The following is an 18,640-nucleotide window of genomic DNA, read 5'->3' on the forward strand; positions in this document are numbered from 1 at the left end:
ATGTATATATTTCATCCCGGCCTGCGAGCCAGGGTCGCTGGGAAGCGCTGCTGGCACACCTTCCTCGGCAGCCTCGCCTTTACGCGTTAGAAGGGGCAGCTGGGGAAAACGCCTGCAGGGGGACAAGGTCTCCTTCAGGCCTCCTGCAGGGTCTCTGACTGGCAGCGAGGATTTTTGGTGGTGTGTGTTTTGTTTTGTTGGGTTTTTTCCCCCCCAAGTGCCTGTTGTCTCTGTCTCTCTGCCAGCTGCTGTGTGGGTGGCCGGGCTGTCCACACGCTCGGACGGACAGGGAAGCTGAGCCAGCCCCGCAGCCCCGTGGGTGCGGACGCGGTGCCCGCCAGCGGCAGGCCCCGGGCTGCCCCCAGTGCCCCAGGCGCTCGGGTAGGGTGGGAGCCCAGCCCCAGTGCCGGTGTCCTTGGGTGTCCCCCCTGCGTCACCTCCAGCACCGGCTGGCTCGGATGTCCCCGGCAGGATTAGGGCCAACGCAAGTAGCTGCTCCTGTGCGTGAGGTCTGAGCCAGGCTTTGAGGTTTTACCGGTGTAAGGAGGTCTGCGGGGCTGTGGCGCCTTTATGCCTCAGTGAGAAGTTGACTGCTAGTGTATTTGGGCTTAATGCTGGCAAAATAAGCCTTCTTGGCGAGGGTCTGATTTCAGAAAATAACCCTTTGGGGCTATGTGGTGTGCCTTTCCTGTGGGGCAAAAGAAAGCAGTGCTAGTTCGGCTATGTTGGCATGCCCTAAAGAGGAGAGAGAGGGCTACAAATCTCTACAACTTCCCATAGTAGCTCAAGTTCTGTTATTTTTGCATTCTGGGGCTGAAAGTGAACAGCATTTGCAAGGTCTCTTTTGGCCACTGAGTCGGTGTGTTACAAGATCCCTATCATTTTAGCAACGTGCATGTTCTGGCTTTATTGGCAAGAATCTGGAAATCTTTTCTCCTAATTTTGGCCCCACCACTTAAGATTTCTTAAAAGTTTTGTCCTCCTCTTTGTGTTTACCAACAGCAGTGATTACTATGCTGAAATTTAGGAGAATGTGACGCTGTCAGTGTCAGCCCAAAGCTTTCTCGTGATCCAAATATAGCAAAGGAAAACTAATTCTCTTCATCTAATTGCCATCAAAGAGAACAATATGTATAAGCAGAAATTTTAACTCTCAAGTGGATTATTAAGTATTCTGCCAGCCTACAGCAGCTGTTCTGTGCTGTATATTGTACTGGTATTATTTGTGATGGATGAAATGCAAAGCAAAGGATTTAGGTTTGTTTGCAGCACGGTGATGTTGCAGCATGAAATTAAAAGGCAAACCGAGACTAGATCCTAATGTTAGAGTGAATTGTCCCAGTTTCATCAAAATCCATAAAGCTGATTTATCGCAGTTGAGGAGAGAGGTCCCTTGCACGAAGGACACGCAGCAAGAGAAAACCGGTGAGTACTGCTTTCCTGCAGGCTTCGCAAGACTGCTATAAAGCAGGAGTCCTTGTATTCCCACCTCAGCTGCTCCGTTATAAGAAGCACACACTACTGACCTAAATTTTTGTCCCCTTTCATTTTTGCTGTATGATTTTGAGAGTCTGGTCTCTTGGCTCTTAAACATCGTATGATTTTTGAATGGGACCTGATGGTTTGAATCCATCCACAGAGGAAAAGAGGAAAACTTTGCCTGACACCCTGCAACCTGCTGGGTCAATTTGATGATAGTGTGGCACATGTTGTTCATCTCCTTTGTTTAGTGATTCGGTAGACTGTGCTCTATAGCCTTCTGTGAATATAGATACAGCTTGCGTTTCCCCCCCCCGCCCCCTGAAAACTCCTCTTGTTGCTATACCCAGAAAGCAAGTGTGCTTGTCTCGGCTCTCCATGCTCTCCTTTGCTGAACTGTCCTCCCCCCTTTTCAGCTCAGCCTAGGAGAACACAGTCAGTGTGCACCGATGTATTTGATGTCATGTGCATGAGTAGGAAAGAAGATTCCTGTGCTTTCCATTATGGGGTATCCAGCATCCTAGGGAGGCAAAAATCATCTCTGGAAGGTCCCTTCCCTTAGTTTAACCAGTGAAATGGTATCAGAAAGCAGCGTGGCTTTTAACATCCCTTTCTTGGTTACCCAGTGCTCTGTGGCTCCCTTTCCGTTTGGCAAGCAAGCCCCTGGGACAGAGGCTCTCTCTTCTTTCCCGCTGCTCAGCCCAAAGGGTATGTGGGTGTGACAGTGACCAGGCTGATGCTTCCTCCCCTGAAGAACAGACCACTTAAATGAAAGCTCTCTTTGGCAGCCAGCACAGCCTCGGTGCCTGTTCAGAGTGCAGCTGTGATGAATAAATAGTAGCATTAGACGAACTCCCTGCTGGGTCTGTGGTGGGGCAGAGGGGAAGGCCAGTGTTCCTGCCTCTGTGAACTGTATGTTAAAGACCCCTGCTTGGCTAAGAGCTGCGCTGCCGTAGGTGTTGCAGACCTGAAGGTGAGAGTGTGTTGGTTGTCCAGGAGCAAGCATAGGGTTTGTCACCATAAGGCTCAACCCGACTGGAAGGGGAAAGGCCCAGCGCTCCCTTTTCCTCCTGGGGGCACTGGCACCAGGGCTGCTCACATAGCTAGCCTGGGAGATGGTCCTGCTGGAACCTGGCTCTGTGAAAGCAAAGGAAAACAAGTGCCCATTGTCTTTTTTGAAAAGAGGCAGACAACTGATGATCACCTGGTGTTGGCACCAGAGATGCTGAGGGTGGTGGGACCACCCCTTTGGCAGGACTGCATGTTTAGGGCAGTTTAGGGCAGTTGTGAATACAGCGTCTGAGGATTTCTTGAGGGCTGGTTGCCACAGGAGCTCCTGTAAAATCCTGGATGCTTTGGGGTCTGTTCGTGTCAGCCCTCACTGAAACCAGAGCTTTGTAAAGCTGTATTCAGGTCTGAGTCTGCCTGCTGACCAGAAGTATTGTTGCATCTCTGCATTCGTCCACATCCTTGTTGAGGGAGAATAGCAGAAAATGCCCAGTTTAAAAACAGCTGTATTACAACATGAGATTCCTCTTCCATGTAATTGTGGAGATTACTAATCAAGCAATTAGTACTGTGGTTTTGTTATTGGTTTAACTCTTCCAGTGGGCACAACTAGGGTGTTGAAAGTAGGCTAATTGCCTGGCCCTTCTAAATCCTCTGCAGAATTGCTGCGTTCATCTAGCAAAAATTGTTTTGCAGTTTCTTAAATACTGAGAGAAAAAGTTCTTTAATATTCTCATTGGGTTGTTAAAACCTAATATTGGTCCCAGACTATCAGAGAGTAGATCTTTATTTCTTCCCTGGTCTGATATGGGCAGAAGGATTTGAGAGTTACTTAAATTCCATGGGTTGCAGATCCCATGGCATGGATAACTTCACCTGTTCACAGATCCAGAAGTATGTCATGATTGATTTGACTTTATGTACCCGACTTCTTTAAAGAAGCCCTAAATCCTATAACTGAAACAGAATCTGGGGTCTCAACTATAAATTACGAGCCCCCACATATTCAGTCGGAAGAGTGTGTTAAGCACCCAGAGTGGAGATTTCGGGTTCTGTAAGAAGTAAGCACACAAATGCAGGTGCTGGCTGTCTTGCTCAGTAAGAATGCAGTTTTACCATGAAGCTCACCAGCTTGGCTTGAGGGTTACCCCTTTGTTTCCCATAACTGTACCACTTTTATCGCTAAAAGAGGAACAAAATGATATGAAAAGGCTTGAAGAGAAGGCAGGGGAGGAGCAGATGTCTGAAAAATGTTTCACTTGGGCAGATGGAGTTGACATTTTAAAATTTCTTGAAGATGCCAGATGTGTTGAGGAGGTTGTGAAAGAAAGGGGAATCTCCCACTCCTCCTTTTCTTCCCCCAAAGTGAATTTCAATTTCTTTAGAGAAAAGCAAGAAAAGCTCACAGATCTTCAAAGTGTCCACTCTGACCTCTCAAGCTGGCTGACAGTGTACTGGTTGGACTGTGAATGCATGATTCAGATTTAAGTGACTCCATCCAAGTCACATGGCTTCTTCAGCTTCCTCTTCTGCGTTGGATGCATTTCCTGAGACACATAGGCTTTTTCTCGCAAGATACTTGGGTAAAATACTGCAGAGGAGAGGAGGTGTTCTTGTAGATATTACAGCTTTAGAGTGCATTGGAGGTCTGGTTTTGCTCATGGACAGGTGGCTGAGAATCAAAAGGTGACTGAATTATCTTTATGTACTCCAGTTGCTTTGTTAAGATGACTTAATAAAGGCTAAAAGGAATTTTCCTACCACCTGCCTTTAGAGCTTCCTGAAATCCTGGCTTTAAGGCTGCTTTGCAGTACCCAGGGCAGTGCACCTCTTCTCTCTGGTGTCTAGAAAGAAGAGCTGTTCCTTTCCTCTCTGCACTGTGCCATTGCTCTGCTTGTTTTTCTGCACAGCAGTAGGTGGAAAGAGGCCAAATGTTTCTAGCCCCCAATTCTGTACTCCAAGTTGTTGCCCATCCAAGTGGCTTTGCTTTTAATCACAAAGCAACGTAAGGAAAAAAAAAGTGGCTCACCTTTGATGGGTCTTTCCCTTTCTACACAAATCTGCTGTTGTCCATCGGCAAAGAGAAGAACTGCTTATGAAATTCATCTGGTTAATAAACAGTGGTAACAGGGAAGACGGCATGTAACTCCTGGTTGGTGGCTTATGTAAAGCCAAGGCTCCGGGTTACTAAGAAACTTCGGCTACCTGCCGATGCTTGCGGGAGTGTTGTTTAAGAGCTGAGCTCTCAGCTTTCTAACAGGCAGCCAGCATTTGAGGTGGAGCTTTGTTTGGCCCATGCAAAACAAACACTAAGCACTGAGAAACCTCCTTTGTGAAAGTCAAGGTGTACTAATGGGAGAGGGAAAATAGAGGCAACTGGGAAAGCTGTGGCAAAGAAAAAGTATTAAATTGCTTCAGCATTTTGCTGTTCTCCCTGACCGCAAAAGTCACTGTGACTTCCACTGAACGGATTGTCAAGCCTGGGGTGACAGCAGGCTAAAACAGCTGTTAGGAGGAGATGGAGTTAGATATGGTGCTGTCACCTCCCTGCTGAAATTGTGTCTCCTCTTCAGACATCCAGTCGTTTGCACTGTGGTGTTCACTGTTTCTCTTTCCTTCTGCTCTGTTTGTCCCCTCAGCCTTTGAGTAGTGCTTGGCCGTGCCTCTCCTGAGTGCTCCCTGGGAAAGCAATAATGATCACATTCATGAACAACTCAGACAGCGAGGAGGAGCCCTGCAATGAGAGAACATCCCTGATGTCTGCAGAGAGCCCTCCAGTACCCTCCTACCAGGATGGCCTGCAGCCCTCAGAAGCAGGGGAAGTGCAGGCACATAGGGTAGGTATTCGTCCTTCCCGGGGAGCGAAGAAATGGGGTGTGATGATAGATGTAGTCCTGCTACCCTTCCAGCCCTCCCAGCAGACTGGCTTCTAGCATTGGTTTTGGCCAGCGTTGTTTCTCTGGTGTCACTCTCTCAGCCAGCAGCTATTCCTATTTCCTCCACTGTGACTTTCCCTCCTTTTTATCTCCGTATATACTCCTCCCTTTTCCTTCCCTTTGGTAAAGATACAGGCTTTTAATCAGGACCTGATGCACATATGACTCTTGCAGGATATCCTTTTCAGCCTTCTTGTTTTGCCAGAAACCCTTTGTCTGCTCTGATCAAATGCAGCAAACATTACAACAGAATCTAGTCCTGCTGTCAGCGAAGCAGCAGGGTAAAGCAAGCACAGCATTGCTGTGGGAGGAGGAACTGATGAAGCTTATCCCACTTCAGATGGCCTTTCTTCTCAGTTCTGTGCACCTTGCCCTTCGTGTGCATGTGTCCATCTGTGTATTTGCACCTGAAGAGGCCCTTAGATATTAATGGTTTTGCAACTTTGTTGCAGCCCATTTGTAATGGAATTTCTAATCGTATTGTTCAGTTGGTACCTTCCTATTAGGAACAATTTGAAATATTGTGGATTGAAGCTTTGAACACAAAGAAATGTCTTACATACGTTCTAATATTTCTTTTCAGAAGAGGCGAACAGGTAGCAGCCGTAGCCCTAACAACATCGCTGATGGGGATATGTCTGACTCGGGTGTTCCAGTGAGAGAAAGCACCTTGGAAAACGAAGAGGAGGAACTGACTCTGAAATATGGAGCAAAGCATGTAATCATGCTCTTTGTGCCTGTCACCCTTTGTATGATTGTTGTCGTCGCCACCATAAAGTCAGTGCGCTTCTATACGGAGAAAAACGGGCAGCTGTAAGTGGGGTCTTCAGAACAGCCTCTGAGTACACGGGATCCTTAGCTTTACACATACGTTCCACGCACATGTGTCTGTGTACGCAGAGTGCTTCCTTGGCAGGTTGGGAGAACCTTTACGCAGCTAAAGGTAGCTGTGTAAACGTACAAAGATGTTACTAAAGTATGCTCTGTTCATCTGTGTAAGTTTTTCCATACTTGCATTATACTGATTCGTTAGCACTGTTGTCAGGGCGCCCTAAGCGAAGCCTGTGAGCAGTGTAATAACGAAGTTGCTTCATACTGCAGCATAAAAGGCCCAGGCTGAACTCCTAGTCTCTTCACCCACTAGCTGGCAGCAGTCATAGCATGTTCATTTGGATGAGTGTCTCATTTCCTGATGACATTTCTGGTTCCTAAAGACTCACGGTGTGGAGTAATTCCATCCAGCTCTTGCTGACTGTGCCTGAGAGCACTCCTGGGGCTCTGACTGCACTTCACACAGCAGGTGGAAAAACGCGGACTGTGGTCCCTTGAACTGAACCACAGGAAATAAAATGGGAAGGGGGGTGTGGAGTGATGAGAAGGGATAAAAGAGTCCAAGACTCTCCTACCAAGTGTGGAAAGAAAGGGTCCCCCCTTTCAGGACAGCACCTGGGATGCATCCTTGTAATTATCATGGAGGGGGTCCAGAGCATGCAATAAAAATTCGTGGCCTGGAGACAATTTACTAAACTTAGTCATTTATACTCGGTGTCTTTTTCTTAGAGCTCTGCCAGCCACAGGTTCTCTGAAGGAATGTGCTTTTGACAGAGACCACTAATCTTTAGTTGATAATTAACTGGAGCCCAGCCCCTTCAGAGGCTACATCTCATGTTTGCTGTCCTTGGCAGTCATACCTCCCTCTCTTTCCCACACGCAGGTCTGGTTTTATCTTGGGGTAGTTAGTTAGAAGAGAATATATGTACTTTATCTGGCTTTTGCTTTATCCTGCAGGATCTACACCCCTTTCAGTGAGGATACCCCATCTGTAGGCCAGCGTCTCTTGAACTCAGTGTTGAACACCATCATAATGATCAGCGTCATCGTTGTAATGACCGTGTTTCTAGTTCTGCTCTATAAATACCGCTGCTACAAGGTAAAGCGTTCATGCCAGAGCCTTTTCTACCTATACGCTGTGAACTTAAGTTCAAGTGGGGCTTGTGTGTCAGTGAGAAATACAGGCACTGCACTGGCAAGTCCACATCTTAGTCATCGCAAGAATCATATTGTGAGCAGTGTAATAACGAAGTTGCTTCATGCTGCAGCATAAAAGGCCCAGGCTGAACTCCTAGTCTCTTTACCCACTAGCTGGCAGCAGTCAGGGAATAGCATGTTCATTTGGATGAGTGTCTCATTTCCTGATGAAGCCTTTGCCAGCAGTGGTAGAGCTGTGCCCCCAAATACGCTTTGCTGTTATTTTGTCACTAATGGTAGGCTCTTAAAAACGAGGCCTGCTACTTTGTGTTAGTCAGGTCCGAGTCTTCTCCATCTGATCAAAATGTTTTGTAGTTTGTACTTATGGACTGTGTTGTACCATTTACTGCGAATGCCTTAAGTTTCAGAGAAGCTTTGTGGGAACTGGTATTCTTCCTGCCTGCAGAGGCTCTGGTGGAAGGGAACAAGGCTTGGAGGGAAAGGCACATTCAGGTTTTGCGGTGCCCAGGGAGCTGTTCTATGTGGTACCAGCCCAGCATTTCAGCACTGGCCATTGCTGCCTATTAAACTTGGCCCTGTGATGGATTTACTGTACAACCTTGGGCAAAAACCCCTCCTCCTCCCCACCACACAGAAGGCGCTTTCCTGTCTAAGCTAGGAGCCAGTATGGATACCCATGGAAATGGATAGGAAAGAGACTAAGAAAACCCAACCAGACCAAAACCAACAAACTCCAAGGGATGGAATATAAAATGAAAGAATTGGGGAGAACTGGGAGCAACTGGCTGTCCCTCCTCCCTTACTGGCAGTGGGGAAGGGCAGGGTCTTTGGAAACTGGAGGAGGAGTGCAGGAGACTGCTGGACAATAGGAAGCTGTGTCAGTAGTGCATGCAGCACTGCGACCTACATGAGGGGTAACAGCCCCTTCAATCACTATCTCTTCTTGCCCTTGATAGTTCATCCATGGCTGGCTGATCCTGTCCTCTTTGATGCTGCTCTTCCTCTTTACCTACATATATCTCGGGTAAGTGGGAATGGTGCAGGTAACCTGCCTCTCTGCAGAAAATGCCTAACTTGAACAAGGAAAGGAATGTCTCCCCTTCTCCAAATGGAGGTTTAAAAATCGTTAGAATGAGATAGCTTTCTTTTTTCAGAAATGGAAAATGAGGTCTTTAATAGGCAATAGCTGATTTTACAGTCCCTACTCTACAAAAATCACTGGGAAGTGATACCAGGAACATGAAATGAACAGGATGAACCTGGTGGTACAGAGGCCCTGAATTATACGTTGAGAAGCAGGTGGAAAGGAACTTTATGTGCTGAGTTAGTTCTCTGATTTGCCTTGCCTTCTTCTCAGACTACATCATTTCAAGCTCGTTCCCTTAGCTCCCAGCTCGGAGGGAGCCAAACTTCTAACCTGCTGGTGACACTTTTAAAACTTTGCTGCTCTTCTTTAACAGTGAGCATCATGCATTTGGTGAGGTGACTCTTATGTCACTTATTGTCTGCAGCACAGTAGTCGTGTAGCCACACGCCTATGTTCAGTTAAGCCTTGAAATCCCACCTGCTCAAACCCTTGGAATCGCTGTTGACCTCAGGACTAAGGCAGTGTGGTGCTTGTCTGTGCACACAGCATGTCTGTCTCCTGCAGAGGACCAGAGAGCAAAGAGCAGCAATTGGCCAAAAGGCAGCTTCCCCTTTCAGGATGAAAGCTGCTTCTATCCTACTTCCTCCTGGTGTAGTAGGAGGCTTGTTTGTTTAACTAGCTAGTAGGATGCTTTGTGTGTCAGTTGCTTTTATTGCTCAGCTAAATCTTCTTCTTGTATTCCAGTGAAGTACTGAAGACGTACAACGTGGCCATGGATTACCCCACTCTGTTCTTAGTAATCTGGAATTTTGGAGCTGTTGGAATGATTTGCATACACTGGAAAGGACCCTTGCAGCTCCAGCAAGCATATCTCATTATGATCAGTGCCCTGATGGCACTCGTTTTCATTAAATATCTACCTGAGTGGTCAGCTTGGGTGATTCTAGGTGCAATCTCCATCTATGGTAAGTCTGGGTTGTGACTCTCAAGGTGTGGCTCATGGAGAGGTTACTCTGAGGCAATCTCAGGACTCTGCATGTCATTCAAAAAACACCTTTATGGTGCTAACAGCTTTAGAAAGAGGCAGATGGGCAATGAAGTTGACTCCCTGGCTTGTGTCTTGCTAACTTGTTCGCGTAGGTACTGTACTCCTACCACGTCTTTCGAAGTGGAACACCAAGTCAGGGAAGTACTTAACCGCATCTAACTGCATGGTAGGGGTGGTTGGATTTCTATCAGTAGCAACCCGATAGTCTTGCACGCTTTGTTTATTGAGAGATCGTGGATTTTGGTATGAGTGAAAAGTTTCAAGAGAACCCGCAGAACAAGAGGTAGCCGGGAGCTCTGACGGGGGAGAGAGGGTAGGCAAAGAGGAACTGGACCAAAGGCCTTCATTCACGTGAAACAGCATATGTAGTGATGGATCATGGAATGTGAACAAAGTACCACCCAGTCCTCCTTTAAATTTAACACCTCGATGTAATGCTGTTGTCTACCTTCAAATAAATAATGTGGTAGTCTCAAGTGGCTTTTTATAGGATTAGCAGAATGAAAACTCTTATTATTACATTAAGTTGTGGGGATGGTATTTGGAGTGTACAACGCCTTCAGGGACAAGAACAGCTAGAGCTATGCAAAGTGGCAGAAACTGCCATTTAGGAAGTCATCCAGTTAATATTGATAGATGGAATTTTGAGGGGAGAATAGCTTTTTAAAGATAAAGAATGTCAAATATGCACAATAGTTTGAGATGAGATTGTCTGTCCCTTTTCTCTTTGCAGATCTGATGGCTGTTCTCTGTCCCAAGGGGCCACTGAGAATGCTGGTAGAAACTGCACAGGAGAGAAATGAGCCCATTTTTCCTGCATTAATATATTCCTGTGAGTAAGATTAGAATGTGAATGTTTTTAGCCAGATTAAACTTGCAACCTATTTCTGCGTCAAACCCAAGAGCACTATTTTAGTTACTTCCTTGCCCTAAGATTGGTGTGTGTTTACATTCTGGCACAGACCACTTGTAGAAGGCCGTGTTTACCAGTTTACAATGGGGCTAACTCTAATTAGCCAATGCGAGCCCACTTTTGTCTTGTGAAGCTGAGATGTTCACAAGTAGATTTATCCTTTCGTCAATACAGTGCAGTGCCCCTTTGTTCTGCATGCAAAAACCTGTGTTAGATGGACAGTAGTGTTTGCAAAGTTCTGTGGTTAGATGATGCTCACTCAATACACTTACTCCTTGTGCATGCGCTTCATAGACACACTTTAAACGTGTGATGAGGTTCCATTCTTCCTGTAGCCCCTTCTTGCTCTGTGCACTGTACAGGTGGCAGTGCTTAGAACATATTTGCTTTCTTGATTGCTGTGTGGCTGCTCCTTTTGTAAAGGGGAAGTATTGCTCTGCAAACAAAATCAAGTCATCTCTTCCCTGGCTTTCTTGGGCTGTTTAACTATGACAGTGCCGGTGCCCTTATCCACAAAGGTATCTATGTGCTTAAGATTAAGATAGTTGTAAGGCAGGCAATTGGTGGGGGACCTGGTGCTTCAAGGACCTCAGTGACTTTTTCATTACATCACTTGGAAGATGAACGAGTATTTCCAAATGTTGAGTGGTAAGTTGAGGATGCCTACAACCTGATTTTTTTTTCTTTTTCCAAGCATTTAATGTTATAGAAATGCTTTTATATGTTCCAAGCAGAGCTTCTGTTGGCTTCTGCTGACCTCCCTTTTACTGGACAATCTGTTATACTGACCTGAGACAATCTAGATGAAGTCTCTCACATGTTCTAGTTAACAAACAAGATTTTCTCTAAGGAGAATTTAATTCAACAAATACTAAATACTGAACAAAACGTTCTTGTGCAGAACACTAGTGTCTCCATGGCAAGACCACATTCTGTGGCTCCCTCTAGATGCAAAAACATCACCCTGGCTGAGTTTGTAGTGGAAAAGCAGGCACCATGTTTGCCTTGCCTTATTTTGTTTAGTTCAGTTTCTATAAAAACAGGAAGACTGATGCCTACTTAAACAAACAGCTGATTTGCGTTCCCTTCCACTGATTTCAGAATGGTTTGTATTCCTTTTTAATTTAGGGATCAATCTCAAGAATAAACCTCCAAACATCCTTCAGTTATTCTTGGAACCAAAACAGAAATAGCCAATATTTTGATAGGAAAAAACCAAAACAAATAGGCAGAGGCAAAGTGGGAAAGCTGGCACTCTGACAACTCCTGCATATCCCTCGCTTGTGTGCTTTACCTTTAGCAGAACATGAGGAGTGAGCTGTGTAAGTTAACCTCTGGTTACCTTTTGTACTACCATCGTTTCCTGGGCAATTGTTTTCTTTGAAGAGAAGAGCCAGAAACCAGAAAGAAAACAGAGGAGATGACCCTAGTTCTGGATTTTTGCCTTCTTTAGCCTACAGAGAAGACTGTACTGGCTCTTAGCTGTTTGTGCTCTGGGACTTTCTTAAAAACTGAATGGATGCACCACTTTCATTTTTTCCCACCTTGCCTTCAAAGTGCCTAGGGAAACCAACCAAGAGTGAGTGTTTTAAAAGCATTTACAGGGGCAAGGGTTTGTGTTTTTAGGGACAGATAAATACTTAGCTCCCCTGAGCTATAGTGACTGATGTTTTATGCAACTGATTACTTTCTCTCTTTCTTCTAGCTGCTATGATGTGGACAGTTGGAATGGCAAAACCAGACACAGCAGCAAGAGGACCAAGTCAGCAGACGTGGGATGCAGGTTTGCTTGCATGTCACTTCTATACAGAGCACTGTCTCATGGAAATAATGTGTATGTTTGAGACTGCAAGTAAATGTAAGCCCCTGAATCCTGATGGATGCATTTTTTTTTCACTGTTGTTACATTAGTTGCAGAACTTGGTGATGTTCTGAAACCTGCTGTTAGGACTGGCAGCAAAGATGCCCAGACAATGATGTAGGAAGCTCCAGTATTCAGGCTGCCTTTATTTAAAACAAACAATACACCAACAGAAATGTTGTCCAACACACATCTTCAGATGTACTGAAGTCAAAACTGAAAGTGGGCTACTGGGGAGTTTATATTTTTACTAGCTGGGGATGGTAAATTACAAGATACACTCATAAATATAATGCCGATGAGCTGGTGAACTTAAGTGTGTTGCAGCACGTTGCATTCAGGCCACTGCCGTGGAGCAGACATGCTTCTACCTAGCTGTACGTGCAATATAGCTTACCTTGCCAAAGAAAATGAACGTCTTTACATTTACCCTTGGGTAAAGGCTTATGTTTGGGCAGTTACACAACAGCAGGTGATGTGTTCCGAGTTTACATTCTAGCTGGTGCTGTGGGAATTTTTGTGCCTTTGCTTTTATCTTCCTGAAATGCAAGTTAAACTGCAATTTTGAAGGTGACTGAGGAAAATATGACTTGTGGTGTAGGGAGGATTCCCCATCTGGTCCTGTTGCACTCAGAGATGACAGTACCTTTTTATGTTAAAGCAATAAATGTATGCTAAGGCTTAATAACTGAACATGCTGCTTATTTCAGGATAAAGCAGATGACATACTAACAAACCGCTGAGACACAATCCTGCTTTGAAACTGGGCACAGAGCAGGAGCAAACTACAGGCTGAGGCATACAGAATGCCACCGTGGAAGCTCTGTGTCCCAGATCACAGTCTGCTTGCATCTGCAGCAGCAGCGTCCCATCAGACTGATGTGGACTGGAAAGTTCGTATGCATGCTTCTGAAAAATAGGAACTGTCAAATAGAGTACTGCATCACAGACTGACTGCTTCCAAAAGCACTACTGAGGGCTCTGTTAGATGTGTTTAACCAGGAAAAAAAAAATTAAATCTGTGAACAACAAAGTGTGTCCATTTACTACGTGTGAACACCCAGCCCCAACATCAATGTGATTCAGGGCAGAACTTTTCTCATAAATGGCAGTCCTCTTAGTCATCCATTTTTGTCATACTACCAGTTAGGGAACACCTGAGCACCTCCACCCCAAAGATACAGGATCCCATATTTTGTGGGATTCCAAACAATGCGGGAGTGAGTATTAAGTTTACTTGGTTTTACTTGTCATTCTAGCCTGTGCAGAGCAACACTTAGTTCTGCGTAAGTACTCACTTGTTAAAGCCACTGAACTCCTGCGTAGCTGCCAAAGGAGCTGTGAACGTGTACCCTTCTGACTGTTTCAAATAATGACATGTGTTTTCCTCAAAGCCACTAAATGTCTCTGCTTGAACTGGTCCTGATGATCACACCTCCAAGAAACAGAGGGCTTACCCATTCCAGAGAAACTTTACAGAAGTGTGGATTTCATAAATTAAAACAGGTTATAAATGTAACTACCTGTTGTGGTGGTTTTTTTTTTTTTTTTTTTTTTTGGTCTGCTCTTCCTGTCCTGTTTTTGTGGAACCAAGCTGAAGATGGGAGGGAGGACCACAGGAGCCCTTCACACACAGACTCTCAGATGTCGGAGACGAGGAGTCCTGTTCCGACCCGCCCCATCACTTCTTTTGAGGAGCTCGAGGAGGAGGAAAGTAAGGGAAGCTTCATACCTTGTTTTCAGTGTAGTCATGGTCAGTGCCTGACATTTTTAGTCATTGTGGTTAACACACTGTTACCCATTTTGGCCTAATCACAGCTAATTTAAAGAGTTGCTACTTGTTGAACAACAAAGATCTTGAGTCTGACTATTATTTCTTGCTGCTGCAGTATCTGTTCTGGGGTTGTGGTTCCAGACATCTTTTGGCTACGCAGACAATTTAAGCAGGAACCTTCACCTGCTTCCCAGGGGACAAGAATTTGTTCAGGAGGAAGTTGAACAGAAGTAACACTTGTTTTCTTTTTCCACTTCTCTCAGGGGGTGTGAAGCTGGGCCTTGGAGACTTCATATTTTACAGCGTGCTTGTTGGGAAAGCAGCTGCCACAGCTAGTGGAGACTGGAATACTACGCTGGCCTGCTTTGTAGCCATTCTCATAGTAAGTGAGCAAGCTTTTAAAAACTCCATTACAGCCTGTTCAGCACAGGGGTGTTGCTAGAAGTACCGGCAGCCGAGCACTGCTAAATCTCTGCAGGTAACATGCTGGGTGTTCAGGAGAAAGCACCAGTGGATGTCCCAGCCCAATGCTCTGTCTATACAGACAGTCTTTGAACAGCTGCTGGGAGAAACTCAGTGATACAGGCTGGACGGGAAGATTTCTCAGAGCAGAGCCAAGCACGGAGATGGTGGGGGTGAAACAGCCCCAGGGAAAAGAGTTACGGCTGAACTGTTAGCGTGCTTGCTTCAGGGTTAAAGATGGGGAACTTCTGTCAGCCACAGGAGTTGATATTATGAACTCCACATTGATGAGCAAGTGTAGTTGAAAAGGTTAACTCCCTTTTGCTAAGGAGAATGGCTAAAGAGGAGGATGAAGACCTATCTCGTTCTTGTGTTCACACTGGAAAAAACAGGAAGGAAGGAGACTTAAAAATCCATGGAAATTATCAGTAGAAGCAGATGACAATCGTACTGTAACTGCTAAATTGGTCCTGCCAGGTCTAATGACCGAACGCTGTTGAGCTTTCATTTAGGAACTTGCTGTTTACACCAGTATCCTCATGGAAATTAACAAGGAGGGCAACGGCAGGAGTTTTAGAAGGTATAAGAAAATGAATTATGCCATCCTTCCTGGGCCTCCATTTCCCCACTTGGATCCCAAGGGTAGTGAAAGACAGTGACTTTCACTTGTGAAGATCATGGATGAAAAAGGATGAGAACTAGAAATGAGCTAACTTTAATAAAGTGTGTTGAGTGTAGCTTTCCTACCTCACAGGTCAGAGAAACTTACAGGATCACCTGGTTCCATATCCTGGGGTCCAGCACAGGATCCCTTCACTGGGGGAATGCTCTCTCTTGGCTGTCTGTGAGGCCAAATGCCCCATTCTGTTTCTGTTACTGTCCTGTTAAAATTTTTGGAGCCTAGTGTCTCTGAAGTTTTGTCATCATGGAGGAATTAAAAAGGGAGAGAAGGAATCCACACCTAAATGCAGTCAGCCATACTGTCTACCCAAAATGTACAAACACTTTCACGTGTGCTCCAAAAAAACAGATCTTGGCCTGCTATCCAGATACAACCAGAATTCACCTATCATAGTAAGCAATCCAGTCAAAAGAACAGCAGTGGATATTTTGTTTGGGTGGTTTGTTCTTTTTTTCCCCAAGAGACCTTGAAAATTGGGAAGGTGCTAGAAGTACATGCCACTGTGTTACTCCTCCAGTGAAACTCCTTATCTGTGCAGTTCACCAGGATTTAAGTGCTTTTATCTGCTGGATCAGTACTTCATGCATAATGGTGTAGAACAAAATGTAGAATAATCTGTAAATACATTAACTTCTCGGAGTCAGCTGTATGTCAACGCTAGCTGTTTATAGCACTTTCTCAGCAGAGAGAGAGCTGTGCTCAAGATTGCTGAAGAAAATACCTGGCCAGCTTGTGTGAAAGATGAAGGTGTGGGCAAATGGACCTCATGCCACTGTTAGCTCAGGCAGGCTTCAGCTGCTGTGCAGCGTAGATAGCTTATTATTCATATATTAGCTTGTTGATGACAGATACATTTCTGGGCTTCTTACTATATCTCCTTGTGTTTTTTATTCTCTCTGGCAGGGTTTATGCTTAACTCTTTTATTACTGGCTGTTTTTAAGAAAGCACTGCCTGCCCTTCCCATCTCCATCACCTTTGGCTTGGTCTTCTACTTCTCGACAGACAACCTTGTGCGACCATTCATGGACACCCTGGCCTCCCACCAGCTGTACATTTAGAAGAAGTGGGAGTTAGAGGATTCTTTTTAAAGTTTTGCTGTGAAGTATGGTACACTGTTTGGAATAAGTCATAAAGTTTTACACTTAGTGCCATATATTTGTAAGGAAACACTAACTCTGTGATGATGTGTACTAAAAATCTAATAGTTACATGTTGAACTAAGATTTTTCACAGGACTTTTGAACTCCAGTGAAAAGCCTGGCTCATTGCTGATGTCAGAGTGTTACTTTTATGTTACCTGGCTGTTGTGAGCACTGAAACCTGTATGTAGCATGGGACACTGGAGAGGTGAAGAGTCTGATCTGTGCTTCCAGAAGCTAAGGTGTCTTAGCTCCGGAATTGCAGTCAAGTTTAACTGTATTCTAGAATTGCTAACACTTCACGCTTTTCAAAAGTGTTGTGCAAACGCGCGGTGCAAATAAGTTGTACTTGTAATCAGAAAAGCACAGCAGTCGGCACGCACAGAACAGTGGTTGTGAGCATTGGAGAAGTGAGGCTGAACTTCATGAGGTGGCCTCTGTGCACACAGCTTCTGTTGAAATTGCCACAAATGCCTATTTATTCTGACCTTAGTGAGACATAGTGAGCCATGACTGATCTAGACAGGATGTCCGTGGTGGAACGTTTAAACATCAAGCTTCTGGTTCTGAGCGCATCTACTACCTGAAAGCAGGGTTGCCCGTGACACTGCGTCAGATCCAGTGTGGGAAGACCAATACTTTTTCCTGTCTCCTCCCAGCATTTTATCTTTTTGGAAATCTTTTTCTGGGTCCATACTACAATCCTTAAATTACCGTAAGGTGGAAATTACTGCACAATTCCAGTAAATCAGTTGACCTGTAACTTCTTGTGTGTATTTCTGGTCTCATTTCTGTGCACTGTTGTAACCATTCCAAAAAGAGGATTTACTTTCCTTTTATGAAGAGGTCCTCTTACACAGATTAAGACTAGGTTTACCTGGGTTTTGGTACTGTTTAAAGATTTTTTTATTACAAACTTTAAAATAGCAATTTAATGTCAAAGAAACTCTTTTGGAAATACTCTGTTATAAGTTTGTATCAAAATACGGGAGATGCAAACTTTAATGTGCTCTTACCTTACTCTACATAGGGCACTACTAATGCTAGGAGTATTTACACACCCTCAAGTGAGTTCATTAAAAAAAAAAATCACAGTGCTTGTCGCCAATAAAAAATACAGGTCTGACTGAACCTTACTGTTTTCTCCACCTTTTAAAATAATTTTATTTCTACTCCAAGAGTCAGTTTTTTAGAAATAGCCAAGTTCTGTGATTTTTTTTTTCTCTTTTTACTTGAGTAACTATTACACAGACAAGCTGTGTTTTCTTTGACAGCTGATCAATGTCAGCGTTTCAAAATGTAACATTATGCAAGGTTTTGTGAATAATGCAATGTCATTGAGAGATGCAGAATTTAATCTCTGAAAATACTTTTTAGATAAGGCTTTGAACTACGCATTTTTAAGGTAGTGCTTTTTCCAATAGACTTGTTCAAGCTAATCTACTTTGATATTTAACAAGGACATCACACAGGTGATTCAAACAAATTTTTAAAAAGCGTGAAAGGGTTTTTACAAGTTGTGTGTGTCTCAGTTTGGACAAGTAAGTAATTCTTGCTCTCTTTGTTTAGTTTTCTTTCCTCATTTCTTACATTTGCAATGTTTGGACTTAACAGCTGCAGACAGAGTTAATTATTACTAAAACGTATTTCCTTTGGAAACTTAAATCACTAGAGCTCTGTCTGCTGATTTTTTTAAGGTTTATGTGAGAGTTGGGTTTTCTTTTTGTTTTCTTGTTTTTGTTTTAAAAGTGAAACAGTTACGGGGCCAAATCAGAATACAGTCACTTGCAAATGTGATTTTGCTTTTTGCATTGCATGGTGTAGAGAGGATGTGAAATATTTGTATGCACCAGAAGAAAAATCCTGCTTGGTTTAACAGGGTTGTAGCATATTGTTAGAAACAATTTATTTCTATGAAAGCAGAGTTGATATTTGAAGGAAACTGGGGGGGTACCTTCAAATATTGAATGATCACTACTGGGGCTGGTGGTTTTCTGCAGATTTGTGCTTGCCAAAGGTTGGCCTTCCACTGAGCAATTCTGCATAACTTATAAAAATTGTAATTTAAAAGGTAACTGAGCAACAGATTCTGTCAGTGCAACAAAATGTATTGTCCTGGTGAGTGACAGGAGTATATCATGTATATACTGGAGTGGTTTTAATTGTGTAAAAGTTCATATGTATTTACTACAAATATATATATTCACTGTGTGTGTTTATGTATGTATATACACACATACAAGTTTTAAAACGATATTGAG

General features: G+C 44.2%; 1 protein-coding gene and 1 long non-coding RNA gene across 2 annotated transcripts in view; one reads left to right on the plus strand and one right to left on the minus strand.

Annotated features, from left to right (window-relative positions):
• Positions 1-1,316: 1,316 nt before the first annotated feature.
• LOC142601126 (uncharacterized) overlaps positions 1,317-18,640 on the minus strand; it is a 29,947-nt gene continuing 12,623 nt past the window's right edge. The window contains exon 4 of the long non-coding RNA XR_012834730.1: positions 1,317-5,166. This is a non-coding gene — a long non-coding RNA (uncharacterized LOC142601126). The remainder of the gene's footprint in view (positions 5,167-18,640) is intronic.
• On the plus strand, positions 5,160-18,633 carry PSEN2 (presenilin 2). The gene is made up of 10 exons (XM_010309556.2): positions 5,160-5,324; positions 6,007-6,236; positions 7,212-7,353; positions 8,369-8,436; positions 9,244-9,464; positions 10,281-10,379; positions 12,166-12,243; positions 13,916-14,035; positions 14,359-14,477; positions 16,143-18,633. Exons 1-10 carry the CDS (start codon positions 5,181-5,183, stop codon positions 16,296-16,298), a joined length of 1,377 nt encoding a protein of 458 aa, XP_010307858.1. The 5' UTR covers positions 5,160-5,180; the 3' UTR covers positions 16,299-18,633.

This window comes from Balearica regulorum, chromosome 3, assembly GCF_011004875.1.
Source record: "Balearica regulorum gibbericeps isolate bBalReg1 chromosome 3, bBalReg1.pri, whole genome shotgun sequence".
Classification (NCBI taxonomy): domain Eukaryota; kingdom Metazoa; phylum Chordata; class Aves; order Gruiformes; family Gruidae; genus Balearica; species Balearica regulorum.

Coding starts and splice junctions, on each gene's coding strand:
- PSEN2 (XM_010309556.2), top strand. CDS start 5,181: ATGATCACATTCATGAACAACTCAGACAGCGAGGAGGAGCCCTGCAAT. Junction 7,354..8,368: donor ATAAATACCGCTGCTACAAG/GTAAAGCGTTCA, acceptor TGCCCTTGATAG/TTCATCCATGGCTGGCTGAT. Junction 12,244..13,915: donor TCAGCAGACGTGGGATGCAG/GTTTGCTTGCAT, acceptor TGTGGAACCAAG/CTGAAGATGGGAGGGAGGAC.